This window comes from Malassezia vespertilionis, chromosome 8, assembly GCF_029542925.1.
Source record: "Malassezia vespertilionis chromosome 8, complete sequence".
NCBI classification, from domain to species: domain Eukaryota; kingdom Fungi; phylum Basidiomycota; class Malasseziomycetes; order Malasseziales; family Malasseziaceae; genus Malassezia; species Malassezia vespertilionis.
In genome coordinates, this window is record NC_079254.1 from 234210 (window position 1) to 253350 (window position 19141).

The 19141-nt window shown below is 58.0% G+C and overlaps 10 protein-coding genes across 10 annotated transcripts; 6 read left to right on the plus strand and 4 right to left on the minus strand.

The window, feature by feature from the left end:
• Positions 1–2: 2 nt before the first annotated feature.
• cdc1 (DNA polymerase delta small subunit Cdc1) lies at positions 3–1358 on the plus strand (the record flags this gene model as incomplete). The annotated part of the gene is made up of 1 exon (XM_056208459.1): positions 3–1358. One exon carries the CDS (start codon positions 3–5, stop codon positions 1356–1358), a length of 1356 nt encoding a protein of 451 aa, XP_056064434.1.
• A 35-nt stretch (positions 1359–1393) lies between these two features.
• CSN12 (COP9 signalosome (CSN) subunit) lies at positions 1394–2665 on the minus strand (the record flags this gene model as incomplete). Its single annotated transcript, XM_056208460.1, has 1 exon — positions 1394–2665. One exon carries the CDS (start codon positions 2663–2665, stop codon positions 1394–1396), a length of 1272 nt encoding a protein of 423 aa, XP_056064435.1.
• A 97-nt stretch (positions 2666–2762) lies between these two features.
• GPI13 (mannose-ethanolamine phosphotransferase gpi13) lies at positions 2763–5984 on the plus strand (the record flags this gene model as incomplete). Its single annotated transcript, XM_056208461.1, has 1 exon — positions 2763–5984. The coding sequence occupies one exon, from the start codon at positions 2763–2765 to the stop codon at positions 5982–5984; it is 3222 nt and encodes a 1073-aa protein (XP_056064436.1).
• Positions 5985–6035: 51 nt separating this feature from the next.
• Positions 6036–7769, plus strand: MVES1_003648 (uncharacterized protein; the record flags this gene model as incomplete). Its single annotated transcript, XM_056208462.1, has 1 exon — positions 6036–7769. The coding sequence occupies one exon, from the start codon at positions 6036–6038 to the stop codon at positions 7767–7769; it is 1734 nt and encodes a 577-aa protein (XP_056064437.1).
• Positions 7770–7837: 68 nt separating this feature from the next.
• Positions 7838–8722, plus strand: ECHS1 (enoyl-CoA hydratase; the record flags this gene model as incomplete). Its single annotated transcript, XM_056208463.1, has 1 exon — positions 7838–8722. The coding sequence occupies one exon, from the start codon at positions 7838–7840 to the stop codon at positions 8720–8722; it is 885 nt and encodes a 294-aa protein (XP_056064438.1).
• A 72-nt stretch (positions 8723–8794) lies between these two features.
• On the minus strand, positions 8795–12793 carry TOP2 (DNA topoisomerase (ATP-hydrolyzing); the record flags this gene model as incomplete). The annotated part of the gene is made up of 1 exon (XM_056208464.1): positions 8795–12793. One exon carries the CDS (start codon positions 12791–12793, stop codon positions 8795–8797), a length of 3999 nt encoding a protein of 1332 aa, XP_056064439.1.
• Positions 12794–12987: 194 nt separating this feature from the next.
• Positions 12988–13977, plus strand: MVES1_003651 (uncharacterized protein; the record flags this gene model as incomplete). Its single annotated transcript, XM_056208465.1, has 1 exon — positions 12988–13977. One exon carries the CDS (start codon positions 12988–12990, stop codon positions 13975–13977), a length of 990 nt encoding a protein of 329 aa, XP_056064440.1.
• A 47-nt stretch (positions 13978–14024) lies between these two features.
• Positions 14025–16083, minus strand: MDV1 ([histone H3]-dimethyl-L-lysine(36) demethylase; the record flags this gene model as incomplete). Its single annotated transcript, XM_056208466.1, has 3 exons — positions 14025–14162; positions 14189–14415; positions 14442–16083. The coding sequence occupies 3 exons, from the start codon at positions 16081–16083 to the stop codon at positions 14025–14027; spliced, it is 2007 nt and encodes a 668-aa protein (XP_056064441.1).
• An 88-nt stretch (positions 16084–16171) lies between these two features.
• MVES1_003653 (uncharacterized protein) lies at positions 16172–16603 on the plus strand (the record flags this gene model as incomplete). Its single annotated transcript, XM_056208467.1, has 3 exons — positions 16172–16311; positions 16340–16527; positions 16554–16603. The coding sequence occupies 3 exons, from the start codon at positions 16172–16174 to the stop codon at positions 16601–16603; spliced, it is 378 nt and encodes a 125-aa protein (XP_056064442.1).
• A 128-nt stretch (positions 16604–16731) lies between these two features.
• CDC6 (AAA ATPase) lies at positions 16732–18797 on the minus strand (the record flags this gene model as incomplete). The annotated part of the gene is given in 2 exon segments (XM_056208468.1): positions 16732–18773; positions 18791–18797. The coding sequence occupies 2 exon segments, from the start codon at positions 18795–18797 to the stop codon at positions 16732–16734; spliced, it is 2049 nt and encodes a 682-aa protein (XP_056064443.1).
• Positions 18798–19141: the final 344 nt, after the last annotated feature.

The following is a 19141-nucleotide window of genomic DNA, read 5'->3' on the forward strand; positions in this document are numbered from 1 at the left end:
CCATGGCGCGTAGGTATGCGAGTGGGTACGACAGCTTGCCGGATTTGTCGGGCCCGCTCCATGTCTCGTCAGCGGAGCGCTCGTACGCGATGCAGTTTGCACAGATCTACGACTACCGCCTCTCGGTACTGCGCCGCCGCGTGCTCACCGCGGCGACCGAGCAGTTTGGCGAAAAGCCGCCGTACGTGGAGCGCATATTAGACACTCCCCCGAGGCAGCGTTGTTTCGTGATCGGCACGCTGTACGCGCACATGAAACACAAGCCTGATGTGCTGCAGGAGATTGCGCGCGAGGCGTCGCTTCCACCCCAGCAGGTGGTTTCGTACGCGGATCCGGAATACGACGAGCTCTACATCGAAGACCAGAGCGGTCGTGTGCGGCTAGTAGGGGCGCGTGATAGGATGCATTGTGTCACTGGGGCAGTTGTAGGTGTGCTGGGCATCGAGACGCCCGACGGCGACTTGGACGTGTTGGATATGGTCGCGCCGGGTCCGCCGCCGCCCCTGTCCCTCGGCAACATTCCGCAGCGCTTGCCCGATGCGCCAGGCGCGCCTTCTATTGTGCTCACAAGCGGCCTGTGCATGGGAAACGCGGCGCCGGAACAGGACATGTACCATGCGCTGCTGCTAGAGTACCTCACGGGCGAGCTCGGTACGCCAGAGATGCGCGCACAAGCGTCGTGTATATCGAGCATCGTGCTTGCCGGCGACTCGGTGCGACGCGCGGCATGGTGCGACCCAATTATCGCTGCAGAGAGACAAAAGCACCGCGCAGCCATGCAGAGCCCTTTTGCGGATCTGGACCCTGTGCTGGAGGAACTGTGTGCTACGCTAGACTCGGTCATTCTCATGCCCGGCATGCAGGATCCGAGCAGTGCGACCATGCCGCAGCAGCCGCTTTTGCGTGCGCTTATGCCGCGCGCTGCGCGATGGAGTAGCTTGGAATGCGTGACGAACCCAGCGTGGTTCATGCTGCACGGGCGCATCATGTTGGGAACCGCGGGCCAGAACGTGGCGGATCTTGTAAAGTATGCGCCAGAGGCTGCGCAGTCAATAGAGACAGCCATGGAAATGGCACGCGCAACGCTGGAATGGTCGCACGTCGCACCGACTGCGCCGGATACGCTATGGTGCTACCCATTCAAGCACACGGACCCATTTGTTCTTCGCGCCGCACCCGACGTGTACATTGTCGGGAACCAAGCTGCACATGCACACTCGACCATGAACACGAAGCGTGCGGATGGAACATTGCATACCATTCACATCATCCTCGTTCCAGACTTTTCGCAAACGCACGAGGTGGTGCTGCTAAATATGGAAACGCTTGCATCGCACCCTGTAGCCTTTCAAGCATAGATACCCTGCATATATAGGAACGGACGACGTATGCCCTATGTAAGCATGGCCAGCGTGGGCGCCGGAAAGGGGTCCTTGGCACTGAGCACCACCACTTGGCGCTCGTGGGCTATGTATCCCTTGATCCGGCCCTTGGCAACGAGCGTCGCAAGCGCCCACTCGGCCTCGCGCACATTCGTGTGCACGCCCTGCCACGCAAGCGCGTGCTGGAACGCTGCAAGGCGCATGCGCGTTTCCTTGCCCGACACTGCGTATGCACGCGAAAAGAGCCGCGCGACACAAAGCTCGCGCGCGCGCTCAAACGCAAGATAGACACCGAGGCGTACGAGCGTGCGCTCGGTGGGGAGATCGGCGATCAGTGCATCGTACCGCGCCACAGCGCCTTCACAGCAAGCCTCGATCAGCGCTTTGTACAGTGCTTCCAGGCGCGGATAGACGGAAAGAAGTGCGCGCGCCGGGCGGATCCCAAGCAGGAGTCGCGTGGGTATGAGGTACAAGAGGATCCGCTCGCAGTTGTGCACGGCACTTTTCGGCGCGTCGGAAAATGCCTGCGATAGCTCTGCATCTGCCCTGCCATACTGCTCGTCCATAAAGGCCAAACGGCCACAGTAGTAGTGGAACGTAGTTTGGTCGGCGCGGGGAAATTGATCCATGGGCGGCAGGTCCGCGGCGCTGAGTGCGCGCAATACATTCTTGCACAGCGCGGTCGAGTGCAGCTGGAAGTAGAGGCGGAATAGCATACCTACCAAGGCATACGTCGCCCACTTCTTGCTCTCATCGAGCGACGGATTTCGATCCGCGACGCACGCAGAGAAGGCCTTGTTCAGCTGACGCGCACAGTCTTCTGTGTATTTGTGGCTCGGGCGTGCGTCGGGGGTAGCGGCGTGTGTTGCTGCGTTTAATGCATCATCTGCATGCTGTGATACCCAGCGGAGATCGCCAAGCAAGGAGAGCAGCAAAGGCAGCACCCAGCGGCCGGCACTGAGCTGTGTAGTGTACCGGAGAAAGGCAGTGAGGACGCCTTGGAGTGCATCGCAGGCAAGTGTCCATGACTCGGAAGGGGTGCGTGTAGGTCCAGATGGACCAAAGAGGAGCGCGCCGCTGCGCAGGTACTGAGTGCACAGGTCTGGCCATGGCGGTGGCAGCGGCGGCAGCAACGAGTGGACAGTAGAGGCGCTGGGATTCGCGATCGTCGCAAAGCATCGCCGCGTTGACGGTGCATGCATAGAGAATAATTTTGCAAGCCCCGATCCGTCTTCGCGCACGACATGATGCTGCACTTGCTGTGCAAACTCAGCGACGCGCATGGAGCAGCGAGCGGAGCGTCGACGAGCAAGTGGAGGCGCCGTCAGCCGCCGGCGTCGCCAGTCTTGCGAGCCTCCACTTGCACTCCACCTTGCCCTCATGGATGCTGTCCGCGCTGGCGGCGCGCAAAAAGCGGTGCGCCCTGCGTTTGCGGCGGTGCTTGCGCTGATCTGTACTGTGATGCTGCTGCACATTGTGGGCATCGGTATATTCACGACTGGTTTTCTTCTGCAGCGCGTCGAACTCGTTGAGAAGAATGCATGCGGCGGCGCAAAAAATGCATGGGCCGTGCCAAAGCCGCCAGAGCGCGCGGCAGACGGCGATGCAGAAGCGCTGCGTGCATGGGAAGCAATACTGGATCCCATGAATGAAGGAGAGTGCACACTGCCTCCGCGGTTCGACAAGGCTGTAGTCTGGATTATCGACGCGCTTCGCTACGATTTTCTCGCGCCGGCGACAAACGACACTATGCGCGACCCGTACATGCACGGCCATATGCAGACACCGGCACTGCGCAGTGCAAGCGAGCCACGCAATGCATTTCTCGCGCATTTTCTTGCCGACGCGCCGACGACGACGCTGCAGCGCCTGAAAGGACTCACCACGGGCTCGCTCCCGACATTTATCGAGGCCGGCGCCAATTTTGGCGGGGCTGGTCGTGTTTTGGAAGATAACTGGATTTCCCAGTTTCTCCACAAGATCGAGGCGGAGCCGCACAGGGGCATGGCGTTTGTGGGTGACGATACGTGGGACACTGTTTTTTCCGACCTCTTCGACGCGAACCGCTCTTTTCCGTACAGTTCTTTTAATGTCGAGGATCTCGACACGGTGGATCTTGGCGTAGAAGAGCATATGCTGCGCGAGATGGTGCGCAAAGATGCACGGCTCGTTGTTGCACACTCGCTCGGCGTCGATCATGTCGGCCACCGCTTTGGCGCCTCACATCCGCGCATGGTCCCGAAACTGGAGCAGATGAACAGACTGGTAGATCGTGTGCTGGAACTGCTGGACAAAGATACCCTGTTCATCTTGCTGGGTGATCATGGGATGGACGCTACCGGAGACCACGGAGGCGACAGCGAGCTGGAAGTCGGTGCAGCGCTGTGGATGTACACAAAACAGCCCTTTGGCGCGCGCGGAAGAGGGAACCTTACCGCGGAACCCGAAGTGGCAGCCATGCTCTGCGACGGCTTCCGGCCATTTTCTCCGCTGGACGGTACGCACCGCTCTGTGCCGCAGATCGATCTCGTGCCTACAGTTTCGCTCCTGCTTGGCACGCCGATTCCATTCAACAACCTCGGCACAGTTATTCCCGAAGTGTTCGCAAAGTCGGGCGCGCTCGGTGACCCAGATGCACGCCTGCTTCGTGCACTGCGCATCAATGCGCGTCAGGTACATACCTATTTGAAAGCCTATGCAGCACGCTCCAAAGACCTGCACATATTTCAAGACGAACTGGACGCGCTGTGGAATGTAGCACTCGAAGCAGACGCCAAATTTGCCGCGCTGGTGCATGTATGGCGCAAGGACAGTACGGCATTGTCTGGCGCCGCAACTGAAGCGCTCGCTGCGTACGCTGCGTATACACGCCGCGCTGTCGAGCATGCACGGAGTGTTTGGGCGCAGTTTCACTATAACAAAATTGCAGCAGGCCTGTTTGTGCTTTTTGGCGCGGTCCTAGCGACCGTCTGGCTCTGGCATATTGCCGCGTACGAAAGCGCAAGCGCGATTTGGAACGCGGTACGCCCAATGCACTATGCACCGTTTGGTCTAGTGTGCATACTGTTGCCGATTCCTTTTTCGTACCTGCAACGTGGAGTACTGGGCGTGGCGGTTGCCGTTTTGTGTGGCATCGCGGTCGGTGCGTGGACACTGCGTGCGGCGCCTCGAAAAATTCGACGCTCGACGCTTGCAACGCTTGCTGCATTTACACTTCTCACACTGCATGCGGGTATCTTTGCAAGCAACAGCTTCACCATGTGGGAAGATAGAATTAGCCTTGGTCTCTTTGCCTCTGTTCTGCTCCTCCGAGGCTTGGGATCGCTCGCGGCGCCGACCAAGCGACTGCAAGTCCAAATGCCGCTTCTCGCGCTTGCGATTCTTGTGCTTGTGCGATCGATTGCCATGTCGCGCGTTTGCCGCGAAGAGCAGGCGCCTACATGTGTGCCTTCATTTTATGCGCGCGTCGCGCGGCCCGACGGCAAGTTTGCCGATAATCCAGCGTATGCCTACGCTGGCCCTGCGACAAACAGTATGTATGTCGCAGGTGCTGCGTACGCCATTGCGTTTTTTGTGCCCGACGTGCTACGCAGGATTTTGGAGCAGAGCCAAACCTACACCGACATTGCCCAAGCGCTCGCCATGTGGATCATTCGTCCGGCGCTGCTCGCCGGTGCTGCGTTTTGGATCGTCGACTGGGCGCAAGGGCTGGAGCGCTTTGACGACGAGATGCGTGCGTGGCTGTTGGTGACCAAGACTTGGGTAGCGCGCCTGGACCTGATCCTGATTGTTGTCTTCGGCACGCTTGCATGGTACTTTCTCCCTCTATGTGTGCGTATGCAGCGCCAAGTAGTGGAGAATAAGCCCAAAGCCGCGATTCTCGGATTCGGCAACGCGTTCGGAAGCGCATACCTTTTGCTTACGACCATTCTCTTTGCGCTTCTTTTCCTGCTTGCGCAGTCGATGGGCCAGCTTGCGCTCTCCGGCGCATTCCTCGCTTTGGTCCTGCTGGCCGAGTTGGGCGATAACGAGCGAGACGCTGTGTTGATCACCGAGTCAGCGCTGCAGCAGCCAATCTTGCCACTGATGCCGAGTTTGCTGGAGACGAGTGCCATTGCGCTACTCGGCTTTGTTGCGTTTTTTGCCACTGGACACCAGGCTACGCTTGCATCCATTCAGTGGCGCGTCGCTTTTGTGGGATGGACGACGGTGACGTATCCATGGTCGCCCATTTTGGTCATTTTGAACGCATTTGGGCCGCTCAGCTTTTTGCCGGCGTTTGCCATTGTTTTGCTCGTGCTCTGGAATGTCGCGCCTACGCGCCCAAGGCAGGATACTCCGCCGGTGCCGATGCACACTGCTGCTGCATTACTGCGAGCATCCATGGGATTTCTCTTTTACCATGGCGTGCTTGCGCTGAGCGCCGCCATTTTCGCTTGCGTCTTTCGCAGACACTTGATGCTGTTCAAGATTTGGGTCCCGCGGTTCATGATGGGTGGGTTGGGGCTGCTCCTTGCCGATGTAGCGATGCTTTTTGGCGTGTTGGGCGCATGGCGCGTCGCGCACAAAGTACATACGGTATTTGCGGCCCAATTTTACTGAATAGGCCCATAGCCCCGCAGCGCTTTTGCCTCCACTTCTTTTTTTCAGACCATGCAGTCGGACGTGCCGCTGGTAAAGCGGTTGCATATAAGCGGACTTACTCCCAGCTTTTCGCGTGTTTCGCTGCGCGAGAAGCTGTCACAGTATGGCGAGGTCATGGAGCTGGAAGGATGCAGTGATGCATACCTGGATGGTGTTGGGAACCGTCGTCCATATGCATTTGCGACGATGCGTGCGACGCCAGTACAGCTCGCCCGCTGCATGAACAGCCTGAGCGGCGCGATTTGGAAAGGTGCTAAGCTCCGCATAGGCGAGGCAAAGCCGCGATTTGACGAGCGCCTTAAAAAAGAGCGCGAAAAAGTGGCGGCAGTGTCGGCACAGCGGCTCGAGAAGGAAGCCGAGCGGCGACGCCTGCGCTACATGCGGCGGCCATGGATGGCAATTCAGGCACCACAGCAGACTCCTGTGACACGGGAAGACATCGATGCCGGCGCATGGGGCTGGAAAGTGACACCTGCGGGGCATTTGGTACGTCCGGTGCACCTCCGGCCAAGCAGGCCCATCGCCCGGCCCAACGCTGCCGAAGGATCCAGACGCCGCCGTGCGACAACACGTATTGTCCGGCGTGCAGCACGCGTGACGATTGATCCGACGCGGTACAAGAACGAGCATGTAGATGCGCGGATGCTAGACGCCATGGGAGGCGAAGAAGCAGCATGGCGCTGGGTGCTGGAAGATGGGCTATGGCGTGCGTACGATGAAAAAGGGCAGTGCAAGGCTGAGGAGCCAGTACCTGCCTCAAGTGATCGGCACAATACATTGGCGTGGCACTGGAGTCCTGCGATCGAGGAGATTGATTCGGACCAACACGAGGACCAAGACGTATTATATGTGCAGCCAGAAGAGACAGAGGAGCTGTTTGCGACCAGTGGGACAAACACGACGTGGTGGGACGACGACGAAGCGTCAAGAGAGGATTTGACAGATACCAATGTTGCCACGCCCAAGACGCAGGACAAGGTGCCCGGTGCCTCTGAGCCTCTTGACGAAACACACGACGTGACCGCTGGGGCACAGAGAGCAAAACCAGCGTGCGAGGATATTTTGGACGCGTCCGACTTTTCCGATGGCTACGACGAAACGCAAGATGCGACGCCCGCGCCGCACGACGAAAAGCACCGAGCCATGAAGCTGCTAGAGCACCTTTTTGGGGACGAGGAAGGCGGAGAGAAAACAGTGCCAAGTGCCGCGCTTGAGCAGGACACTGTGCAAGAGCTCGACACACCGGGCAAAACCTCAACTATCCTTGACGTCGCGACTAAAGAAGCTACTGTACAGCTAGACTCACTTACCGATATGTTCCAACCTGCGGCACAAGGTACGTACCACAACATGCCAACAACAGACACTGGCTTCGTGCTTCTCGGCGACTTGGAAGGCGAGGAACTCGATGAAGACGTGTTTGGCGAGCCGCACGCGCCCATCGCTCCGCCCGTCTATATACCCACTACAGAGACCATCCGGCTCCCCGACATGGCCTCTCCGCACACACTCGCATCGCCCCATCATCTCATGCTCGCTTTGCAGCGCGCCGACGCTGCCCCATTCTGGCGCGTGCACACCGAAGAGGAGATCGATGCGCACTGGAGGCTGCATCGTGGTGATCTGACACAGGCGTATAAGCGCATCCACCGCGAGTCGCTGAAAAAGAACAAGCGGCGCGTCGTCGGTTCGCGCCGCAGCGCCTCGATCGGCGGCCGTGCGTTGACCAAACATAGTACGTAGTGGCCCGTTCACACTCGGCCGAATCGGCAAGCCTCCCTACCGCCGTGCCGATCCTCGCTCTCTCCACGATGCTTGCACTCCGCTCTACTTTGCGTGCACAGATCCGCACCGCCGCGCCGTTCACTGCGCGCGCGACGCTCACTACATCGATCCCGCGTCTGTCTCCAGCGAAGACTGGCGAGTACGAAAACATCATTGTGTCAACCCCGCAGGACGGCGTGCGCCTTGTCCAGCTGAACCGCCCCAAGGCGCTCAACGCGCTCAACTCGAGCCTTTTTCACGAGCTGAATCATGCTGCGAAGGAGGCCGACAATGAGTCTTCGATAAACGCGATCGTCATCACCGGCTCCGACAAGGCGTTTGCCGCGGGCGCCGATATCAAGGAAATGCGCAACATGACGTATGCGCAGGCCTACAAGACCAACTTCCTCGGACACTGGTCAGAGCTGACGCAGGTGCGTAAGCCGATTATTGCCGCTGTGAGTGGGTACGCTCTTGGTGGTGGTGCTGAGCTCGCAATGATGACAGACATTATTCTTGCTGCTCCCACCGCCGTCTTTGGCCAGCCCGAGATCAACTTGGGTGTGATCCCTGGTGCAGGCGGAACACAGCGTCTTACCCGCGCGATTGGCAAGAGCCGTGCGATGGAGATGGTGCTTTCTGGGCGCAACATGAGTGCCGACGAGGCAGAGCGCGCTGGACTTGTCTCGCGTGTTGTCCGCGAAGGCAGTGTTGTTGACGAGGCGATCAAAGTCGCCGCGACTATTGGCAAGAAGAGCCAGGTCGCCGTGCAGGCCGGTAAAGAGGGCGTGAATGCTGCGTACGAGATGACGCTCCAGGAGGGCGTGCGTTTTGAGCGCCGCCTCTTCCAGAGCCTCTTTTCTACTCACGACCAAAAAGAAGGAATGGGTGCGTTTGCCGAAAAGCGCAAGCCTGCTTTCAAGAATGAGTAGATAGCATTTGTCTTTCGTGTAGACGCAATCCAGCACCTTTTTATAAAATGGATGATCGCTAACACATGCTACTCAACGATAGTAGTCGTCGTCGTCGTCGTCGTCGATCTGGACACTTTCGTCCGCCGGATCGTCCTGTACTTCCTCATCCGAGTCAATTTGGTACGTATGCTTTGATTTTGCGGCTGCCCGCGAGCTTGTTGCTCGGCGTGCCGGCGGAGGAAGCGCCTCGTCGTCGGATGGCGTCGCTGCACGCTTGGGCGCTTTGGGTTTCGGCGCGGCTTTCGGCGCGGCTTTGGCCACTTTCGGCGCGGCTTTGGCCACTTTCGGCGCGGCTTTGGCTACTTTCGGCGCAGGCATCGCAAGCTCGTCGTCGCTATCGCGAGTATGCTTTGCGGAGGGCGCTGCTAACTCGCTTTTCGCGGCGCTCTTCAGCGGCGATACCGGCTTGGCATGCTGTCCCTCTTCCTCTTCTTTCTTCACGGGCTTCTTCGCCGGAGCGCGGCGTCGCTTTGGCATCGCGATTTGTCTGATGCTGGTCTGTGCCGCAAGACGCGCATCATCTTCGAGCTTTGCTTCCCACTCGGTCAAGAAATTGGTCAGGTCTTCGTCCCACAAATTCTGCGGCGAGCGCCCCAGCAAGATCTTGAGGCGCTGCTCCGTTCCGTCGCGCTCATGCAGCAAGCGATCGACGCGCTCTTTGGTAAGCGAGTAAATCGCCATGCCCAGCAGGTAGTCATAATCGGTAATACTGCCGCCCAGCGCGGCCTCTTCCTCTGCCTCTTCTTCCGGCTCTTCCTCTGCCCTATCCGCGACACTCTTCGCCTTGGCGACCGGCTTGGGAAACGCTTGGAACCCAAGCGAGCGAAGCTCCTCCACAATCGCGAGCTTCTTCCTATTCGACACAATGAGCTCCTTGTCAATGATCATGCTCACAAACCGTGCCTGGTTTGAGAGGCGGTCGTATACGTGCTTCAGCTCATCGACAAGATGCTCTTTGCGCCGCTGATAGTAGCCGAGACGCAGGAAATAAAAGTCATCGAGCATCTCGAGTGGCGACGCATACTTTTTAATCTTGCCTTGGGGGCTAAAAAGCACCATATTTCCCGTGGAAAAGATGCTTGAAAGGCGGAAAAAGGCGTCGGGACCTACCTTGGCAATCTCTTCTACGCCGCGCTGATTGAGCTCCACAACAAAGTGGACGGTTGTGTCGGAGTGGTACTCTTTGTACTCGCGGACCACAGCGGGCGTCTTGTCGCTGCCATTCAGCCGCTCCTCGAGCCACTCTTTGTACGACATGGTCCATGTACGGACAGGCAGCTCCGTAATCTCCCACGTAACCTCATCGAGCTGGTTCGCATGACCTGCAATGCGGTAGCGATCCTGAGCAACAGGTTCAATCGTGCCGCAAAAACCACGGTACCACGGCATCATCGGTACATATTCCTCACCAGCCATGCGCCGCCGCAAGTTGGCGACGATATCGTGTGGGTTATAGTTCGGAACAAAGGTGCTCCAGCCCGTGCCGATCCCTTCGGCGCCGTTCAAGAGCACCTGGGGAACGACAGGAACATACCACTCTGGTTCGATACTCTGGCCGTCGTCGTCAAGGTAGTTAAGCAGCGCATCGTCCTGTTGGTTGAACAGCGTGCGGGTTATGCGTGGCACTGCTGTGAAAATGTAACGCGCACTGGCGGCGTCTTTTCCGCCCATGGACCGCGTACCAAACTGACCGTTTGGCATGAGAAGGTTGACATTGTTGCTCCCGCAGTAGTCCTGCGCAAGGCCAACGATGGTCATGACTAAGCTCTGATCGCCGTGGTGGTAGGCAGTGTGCTCCGAGACGTAGCCCTGAAGTTGCTGCACTTTGATTTCGCCCTTGAGGTTGCGCTTAAAGCAGCCAAAAAGCACCTTGCGTTGGCCTGGCTTAAGGCCGTCGACGACCGAGGGAATCGAACGGATATTGTCGGCCATCGAGAAGAGGATCAGTTCCTTGTTGATGAAATCAGAGATGGGCACGGTACGGATGCGGTGGTCCAAAAATGTGCCTGGGACAAACTGGCGGAGCCATTCTTTGCGGTCGTCGGCTTTTTTCTTGTTAAAGGCAAGGTCAACGAGCTCGCGATCAGCTGGACGCATCGCTTCAAAAGAAAGCATGTGCGTGTCCATGTTTCTAAAGTATTTTTTCATGTCCTCAGCCTTGGAGGTACCGAGACCTTTGTAGTACTTGATCGACCAGCCCCTGCCGCCGTCACTGCTCTCTTTCCAACGCTCGTACTCTGGCATGGTAAAAAAGGCCTTCACCTCGCTGCCTTTGGTCGCCTTGACGATCGGGGTGATGAATTCTACCAAAAAGTTGGGCAGGCGCAGGAGCGACGGGTAAAAGTGGTCTAGAAAGTTGATAATGAGGCCTTTGATGTGCGATCCGTCAAAGTCCTGGTCGGTCATGATCATGATACTTCCGTAACGCAGGCCATCGACCGAATCATACTGCTTTCCATGCTGCAGACCGAGAATCTCCTTGATGTTTTTAATCTCGGCATTCTTCATAATCGCGTCGTGCGTCGCTTCGCGGACATTGAGCAGCTTACCGCGTAAAGGAAATACACCGTATGCGTCACGCCCTACCTCACTGAGGCCAGACACAGCGAGCGCCTTGGCCGAGTCACCCTCGGTAAGAATCAGCGTGCATTCGCCACTGCGCTTTCCGCCGGCCCAATTGGCATCCTCGAGCTTGGTCACAGAGACACGCGAGCGCTTGCGTCCGTCGGTGTTTTGCAGCTGCCTGTCTTGCTGGTATTGTGCAATGGACTGCACGTTGTCTACAACGCCGGAGCGAAGCACCTTGCGTGCAAAGTCGTCGGGCATAACCCACTTCGAGCCAAACGCACTGGGCTTGAGCGTGAGCGTCTCCTTCGTCTGGCTATCAAAGGTTGGGTTCACGATTTGGGAGTTGACAAAGATCCAGAGCTGCTGGCGGACTTGGTTCGTCTTGACCGCTGCGCTTTTCTTTCCTTTGTTGACGTGTTCCAAAATTCGGTTCACGATTTGAGACTCGACATGCTCGACATGTTTGCCGCCCTTGATAGTTGCAATGTTGTTCACAAATGAGACTTGGCGTGCGGTGCCATCCGAGACGGCAAAACCCACTTCCCAAGTCCGGCCACTGTGCTCGCTCGAGTCAAACACAACGGTTGGTTTCGGCTGCGGCGCTCCGTTTTCGTCTTCCGCTTTGGGCACGCCGCTAATCTCCTGAATCGCGCTGACGTACATCTCGAAGTACTGCTTAAAGTTTTTTACTTTGAGTCGCTCGCCGTTCAGATACACCTTGACGCCTTTTACCGTGCCGGCCATGTCGTAGACACGCTTCATGAGCAACGCTTCGGTATCCGCATCAATCGAGTCCATGTGAAAGAGTGCAAGGTCAGGCTTGAAGGTGATGCAGGTAAACTCTTCCTTGCGACTGTTCTTTAAAATTTTCGGCTTTTCTTTGGCGTGCATGTGCTCTTTGAAGGTCTGCTTGTACTTGAGCTCGCGCTCCCTGTCCGCCGTCTCGACGGTAAATTCGGACGAGTAGATATTGGTAAGCTTTGCGCCAAATCCGTTGCGCCCACCGGTCACCTTTGCTTCGTCGTCATCGTAGTTGGACGAAGTTAGCAGGTTGCCAAAAATCAGTTCGGGGATATAGATCTGCTCTTTTTCGTGCACCTCGATCGGGATGCCTTGTCCGTTGTTCCATACAGACACAGAGCCCGCCTCCTTGTCGATCGTGACCTTGAGTGTGTCCATGCTCGAATCGCGCACCTTGTTATCCGCGGCATTAACAAGAATTTCGTCAAAGATTTTGTAAAAGCCGGGGACGTAGGTGGTGTCGCGGTACACCATCTGCTGCTTTTCGCTATCAAAAACCCACATCTGCTCGGTGCGCTTCTCGACGCTCCCGATGTAGGTGTCGGGGCGCCGTAGAACGTGCTCGAGCTGGCTTAGTTTTTGATACGTCTCCGACGCGGTTTTTGACGTGCTCGATGCTTTCGTGGAGGGAGGCATCGCCCCGTCTTCCTGTGCAGACATAGTGGTATAAACTCCCGAAATCACACTACGCGAAAATAGGCGATGCTGGGGGCGCGTAAGTACACAGGGAAGAGCTCGTCGTCGCAAGAATCCCAACACGCCGCTATGCATGCAGCACACAAACACACACGCCGCGCCAGCATTTGAGTCACGTGATACTACCCTTTCGGGGCGCGGCGCCGTGCAGGTCTGGGATGGCCGACGAAGCGGCGAAGCGCGAGGCGCGCAAGCGCCGGATCTTGGGGCGCGGTGGCGACAGACTATCACGCATCACAAATGCGGGCCGCGGCGCAGACTATGAGCTGATCGACAACGCGCCGATGATGCCAAAAATGCCGAGCGAGGCGGCCGATATCAACGACGACCCGCCAGAGACGCTCCCGTTTGCGCCGCCTCAAACGATGCTTGCGGGCGCGCCAGAAGCAATGAATGGCATGCATCCACCGCAAGACGATCCCCTCGCACAACTCATGGCCGCGATGCAAGGCCAAGGTGGCGGCGCGCCGGATATGATGAACATGATGCAGCAGATGATGAGTGGCATGGGCAGTAAAGACGCGCCGCAAGGCATGCAGGGCGCAAGCACTGCCCACCGCGAACAGTCCGAGGCTGTGGACAAGCGCCTGCGTCTTGTGCAGTATTCGGTGGTGTTCATCTTTGCATTTTATTTGGTGATTGCCCATCTGTTTGTCAAGCCCAAAGTGGGCATTGCAGGGCGCGCAGTGGACGTGCCCGAGACGCATGCATTCCAGCGCAGTTCCTATCTGCAACAGTGGGCCTCGCTTGCATGGGAATACACACCGTCGCATGCGTGGCAGAGCTCCGAGGATTTGTCCATGTTTCCATGGCGCGCAATGCAGCATCCTTTGGACAAATACGGGCACTATGTAGGTCTGGACAGCAAAGTCCTTGGCGTACTTCCTACGTGGCCTGTATACTACGTCTTCTTTACCTTGGAAGTTGCCTTGCAAGGCATGCGCATCGTCATGCTGCAGCGCTTCCCTGCGTCGCCGTCAGGGCGTATTGCAGGCATCCTGCAAGTATGGGCGCCGGCACTCCTGCCATACGTGACGCTAGCGCTTTCGCTGGCCTCGCTTGTGAGCTCCATGGTAGACGATATGTGCATCCTGCTCTTTGCCATTGGGCTGGGCGTGTTGTTTAGCAACTGGGAATTGGGTGTGTGATACGGCATGTGCCAGCACAAAGACGCTTGTCCAATGCTATGGCATCTCTACATAGACCATACTTTGATGCACTGATCGCGCCCCCCTGTCACCGCATAGCGGTCCATGTACCGCAAACGCTCGACCGGTGCAGTATGTCCATTCACCGTGAGCGGCGAGTGCTTTTCCGAGATGCGATTGTATACCTGCGGTGAGTGCAGCGCCGACGTACATCTACGGCATGTGATCCGGCTGCGACCATGATCTTGCGCGAATCAAACTGGAGTGCAGTGACTGGATAGTTGTAGCAAAGTGTATCCACAATACTGCCCATCCGCAGATCCCAGACGTGAACCGACTTGTCGAGACTGCCTGTGACGAGGTACGTCTCGTCAAATTGCAGCGCAGTGATCGGTGCGGTATGCGCCAGCAAAGTGCGATGCGCCTGTCCCGTACGTACTGCTGTCAGCGCACTCTATACATACAATCCCACATGCGTATGCCGCCGTCGCCACTGCCACTCGCAAGTGCATAGCCCCAGAACTGTACACCGCCCACAAAGTCCTGGTACATCTCCCAACTGCCGTCTTCGTACGGGGGCTGTGGGTATGAAAACGGTCCGAAAAACGCATTCGCCAGACCGTGCGGCGCAAGTTCGGGATCTTTTGTGCGCGTATCGACCAGACCGCTGGCGCCCGCATTCGACATGGCCCACAAAATATCCATCGTCAGCACACACTGGCCTGTCTCGAGATCCCACTGCCGCAATGTCTTGTCTGCAGCGCCCGTCACAAGGCACCCGTCGTCAAAGTAGAGTGCAGTGACCCCTTTGCTGTGCCCTTCGAGTACACGCACGCACGGATCCAACGCATCCTCCAGCTCATCCTCCAGCGCATCCTCGTACGCATCTACGCGGCGCAAATCCCAGAGCCGGAGCGAGTGATCCAAAGATCCAGAAACACACAGCTCATCTTCTACTTGAACGCACTTGACAGTGTCGGAGTGCCCACGCAGCCGGCCGACTTCGTCGCTCGTCGACAGATCCCATACACACATTTGCTCGTTGACTGACGCACTCACCAGTGTGCCGTATGGCTCCGAGAAATCCAGCGAAGTAACCGGTCCTGCCTGCTCACGCAGAGTAAGGAACGCAACGCCAGGTGGCAGTTCGTCATGCTCGGACGGCAAAAAGACGGGGCCGCGCTTCCGGCGGCTCGTGCCACGCATCGTCACGGTCGTTTGAGGAAGTACAGTGCTTGCATCAAGACCACGGCCTCCGGGCATCGCGCGGCGATGCCGCTGGAGCTCGAGCAGCTCCGTGAGGCCGTGGAGTTCGTCGGACAGTTCGAGCTCCTCTTCGCGCACCTCGAGCATTTTTAGCTCCAGCGATGCGCGGATATTCTCCAATGCGGAAATTTTTGCATTCACATTCACCATTTCAGTACTGTACAAGGAGCGCCGGATCCCGATGTGCTGCAGCTCTTGGCGCACCTCGGCGTCTTGCAGCTCGAGTTCTTCGAGGGAGAGCAATGTTTTCTCGGTCGTGCGCCGCGACATGCGCGACGACACAATCGAAGCACGCGCCTTAGCTCGGCGTGCCTTGCCGGCGTAAGCTTCTGGAACTGTGGCCTGGAAGCCACGAAGGAGTGAAACAGGCACTTCGTCAGGGTCCGCCGTGTCGAGCTCCGCGGTGTCGCACGACTTGTCCAAATCATGGTCAGCGCTTTCTAGTATACGCTGGCTCTCCTCTAGCACGCCGATATCCATGGATGTAAATGACGCACGCTCGTTCATAGCCCGATCTTTGGAGAGCCCCGAGAACTGAAGGAGGGAGCTGCTAATCCGTGCCAAAGAGCGTGCTGGGTTCTCGAGTGAGAACCGCGGCGTGAGCAGCAGAGTCGATCGCTTCAAGGGAAAAGGGTCGCGCGTATTGCTGAGCTGTCCCGTCTGCAAACTCACTTTTGTGAGGGCATTGACCATTGCGGGGGTCATTAAATGCGGCGCCATTTCCGATAAGAGGCGCGTCGATTCGGGACCGTGCCGCGCAGACGGCGAGCCATGCCCTGACGTGCCTGCCGCACGTTGATTTCGCTTCACCGGACTCCCTTCATGACTGTGCCATACCATCGCGTGGAATGCACGCGCAAAAGCACCGAACAATGCGCGCAAAGCACCACACAGCGCGCACTCACGTCACGTGTTCCTTCTTTCCACCATGGTGCGTGGACGCAACGCTGCGAGGCTGCGTGCAGTGGTCGACCGCTTGGAGAGCGGTGCGGGGACACGCAAGCTGCCTGCGTCGATTGCAGCACTTGAGTTTCGTGTGCCGACGAAATTTGCCGAGCGAAGGACTTGGTAGGTGTACTCATGCTGCTGATTCCAGGGAATTGATGCGCAGCGAATTACCGCGCATTGTCTACGCAAACCCCGCGCTCAAGGTGGATGTCGTGCCACTTGGCGGGGCGGAGAAGATGTCGGAAAGTGCAGATGCGAACAGTGCTGCTGGCGCGAGTGTCAGTGTCGTGTACCACAACATGCCGCGCCGCACGATCGTGCTGGGCGAAAAATCTGGTACGTGCTTCGGCAGCTGACCGTAGCGGGGGACATTGCGAAAGAGCTCATGACGGTAGCACAGTTCCATAGTTAGATGGCTGTGCATAGTAAATTTTATGTGCTTGTGACGTGAATAATGCCTGTAACCTGAAACAGACACATCGCGCGTCGCCGCATTGGTACGTAAATCATGGATGCTACCAAAAGATTGTTGGGTATGTACTAGAGCTCAGCAGGCGGCAATGCATCGCGCCCGCCGCCAAGCTCTTCAACACGGATCTGTGCACGCTCCGGCTCTACAGTGCGCCATAGCGTCGCGCGCGCAACGCAATCCTCTTCGCGCCGTAGGAGCCGGAGCATTGCTTGTGCTACCGTGTGTGTATGTTGCTCCATAGGCACTGCCGGCGTCGTAGTCAGCGCCTTGATAATGCTCTCGCGGTCAAGCGTCGGCGCCATGCGCCGGTTCGATGCAAGCAGCTGTTTCTTTGCGGCACGCTTTCCACTGGGCGAGACACGCTGTGCGCCTGTCTTGTGGCGCACGCCGCCAGACTTAGAAAAGGCTTGTGGTGAGCTGCCGCCCGTAGCCTCAGCGTAAATGCGGACAAGGCCATGCGCCTCTAAACGCTCCATGACATCGAGCAGCTCGCTGCTCTCGAGCGGAGTGACAAACGCATTATCCTGCGCAAGCATGCTGTGGTATGTCGACTCGAGCGCAGCGATGCGTGTCCCACCATCCTGCAGGCTCTCGGAGGCAAGTTTGTGGGTAGTACGATGCTGCAGTACAGCCCACGCAAGCAGCAACAGCTTGGCGTGGACGCCGAGATTGCGCACACGCATAACTTGCAAATTGCCCGCCATGCTCGAGAGGACACGGAGGATATGTTTTGGCTGCACTTTGGGTGCTGTCCATGGCGAGAAGTCGGCAAGTGAAGCCGGGGCTTGCTCGCTCTCCACCATTTCCAAAGCATGGCGTGCAGCTTCCATCGCGCGGCGCAAGTCTCCCGATACGGTAGTTAGTTTGCGTGCAAAGAGCTCGAGCGCAGGGCGTGCAAACAGTGCGGGCATGTACGGTTCGGGCTTGGCTGCAATGTGCGCAGCCTCGACAAGCTGGATCCTTGCTTGGACGGCAGCAAACACATCCTGCGCCTCCATGGGCTGAAACTGCATCTGCGCCAGCTGCACGCCACGGCTACTGAGCAAAGGAACAAAGCGCTCGGTCAAGTCCAACGCATTGGCAATCCCGATCAAGGCCATGCTCATGTGCGGTTTCAGGCGCGATGGCATGCAAAACAGGCGGTAGAGTACGTTCAGATGAACGCGTGTGTGCAAAAGGTGGTCCATTTCGTCGAGCACAAGGAGGAATGGCACAGTGCGCGACCTGAGCGTCGTCTCGAGCACCTCGAGATTGTCGGCTTCGTCGTCGGGGTACGGCAGGTCGAGCGCACTTAGAACGTGCGCTGCGACTTGGCCGGGGTTCGAGAGGCCTGCACAATTTATGACGGCGGCTTGCATGGTGCCGCCCGCAATTTTTCCGTCGAGAATCGAGCGCACAAGCGCCGTTTTTCCAGTGCCAGCCATACCAGAGATGTAAAGACACTGCGTCTCATCGCCTTGGCACCATGCATCGAGGAAGGCGCCAATCTTGGCGCGCTCCGTCTCACGGCCAACGAGGGGCGCTGCGGGATGATCACGGAGCATGGCGCGTGCATGTGCGTAAACATGGGCAAAGAATGGGGTCGTGAGAGGGTCGTTGTTTGAGCCTTTTTTTGTGGGAGTCGTTTCGGGCGTCGTCATGGGCGTTGCGGCGCTGTGCTGGGGAAAGAGCATATCGCTGCATGGAGAGTCGCGGCTCGAATCTATCGAGCTGGGCGTCGACACCACACGACTGCTGCGCCGCGGAGTTCGCGGCGTATGCGATGTAGCCGCTGCCACTACATCTGCGTTCGCAGCCGTCTGCCGCGGCATACGAGGCGGCGTGTGAGCGAGCCTTGCGCGTGTCCTGCTCGCAATTGCGTCCTGTGCTTCCTGTTCTTCTTGTGCAAGCACAGCACGGCTCACTGCGCGGACCGGCGCAATATTTTCCTTGTTCTCATCCGTGCGGCGCTTTCCGCGCTGCGCATCTGCACATCCGCCGAGCCTTGCCGATGTTCTGCGGCGCGGTGTGCGGTCCTCTTCGTCGCTGTCAGATTGTGTTATTATGGAAGAGCCCACTTCGGAGCGCTGCGAGCTCGGGTCCCACGCAGGGGACGTTTTCAGCAACTTGGCTTGCCGAGGCGAAGACGGAGCATGTTTGGCTTTTGCCGCTTCACGGGTCCGTTTCCGGGTCATGGGCGCCGTGCCTCGTATTACACTGGTCGCCACTAACGTCGCCTGTGTCGTGCCGAGTGGGGCGCGGGTAGTCGGCATTGTGCCTCGGATGGGTAGCAAGAAAAGACAAACGGAATTCAATGCAGGCCCATTTACGCGGGCAGACACGTACAGCCTCCACATGAGTATTCTGCTCTCTGGGCCGTTGGACTGGCGTGTCGCGCATAAACACGTGGCACTTCGCAGGCTGCGTGCCAAGGGTCGGCCGAGGCTGGTGGGAGTATGGCGTTTCGCCAGGAGGACTATGCAGTGCGGTGCAGTAGGT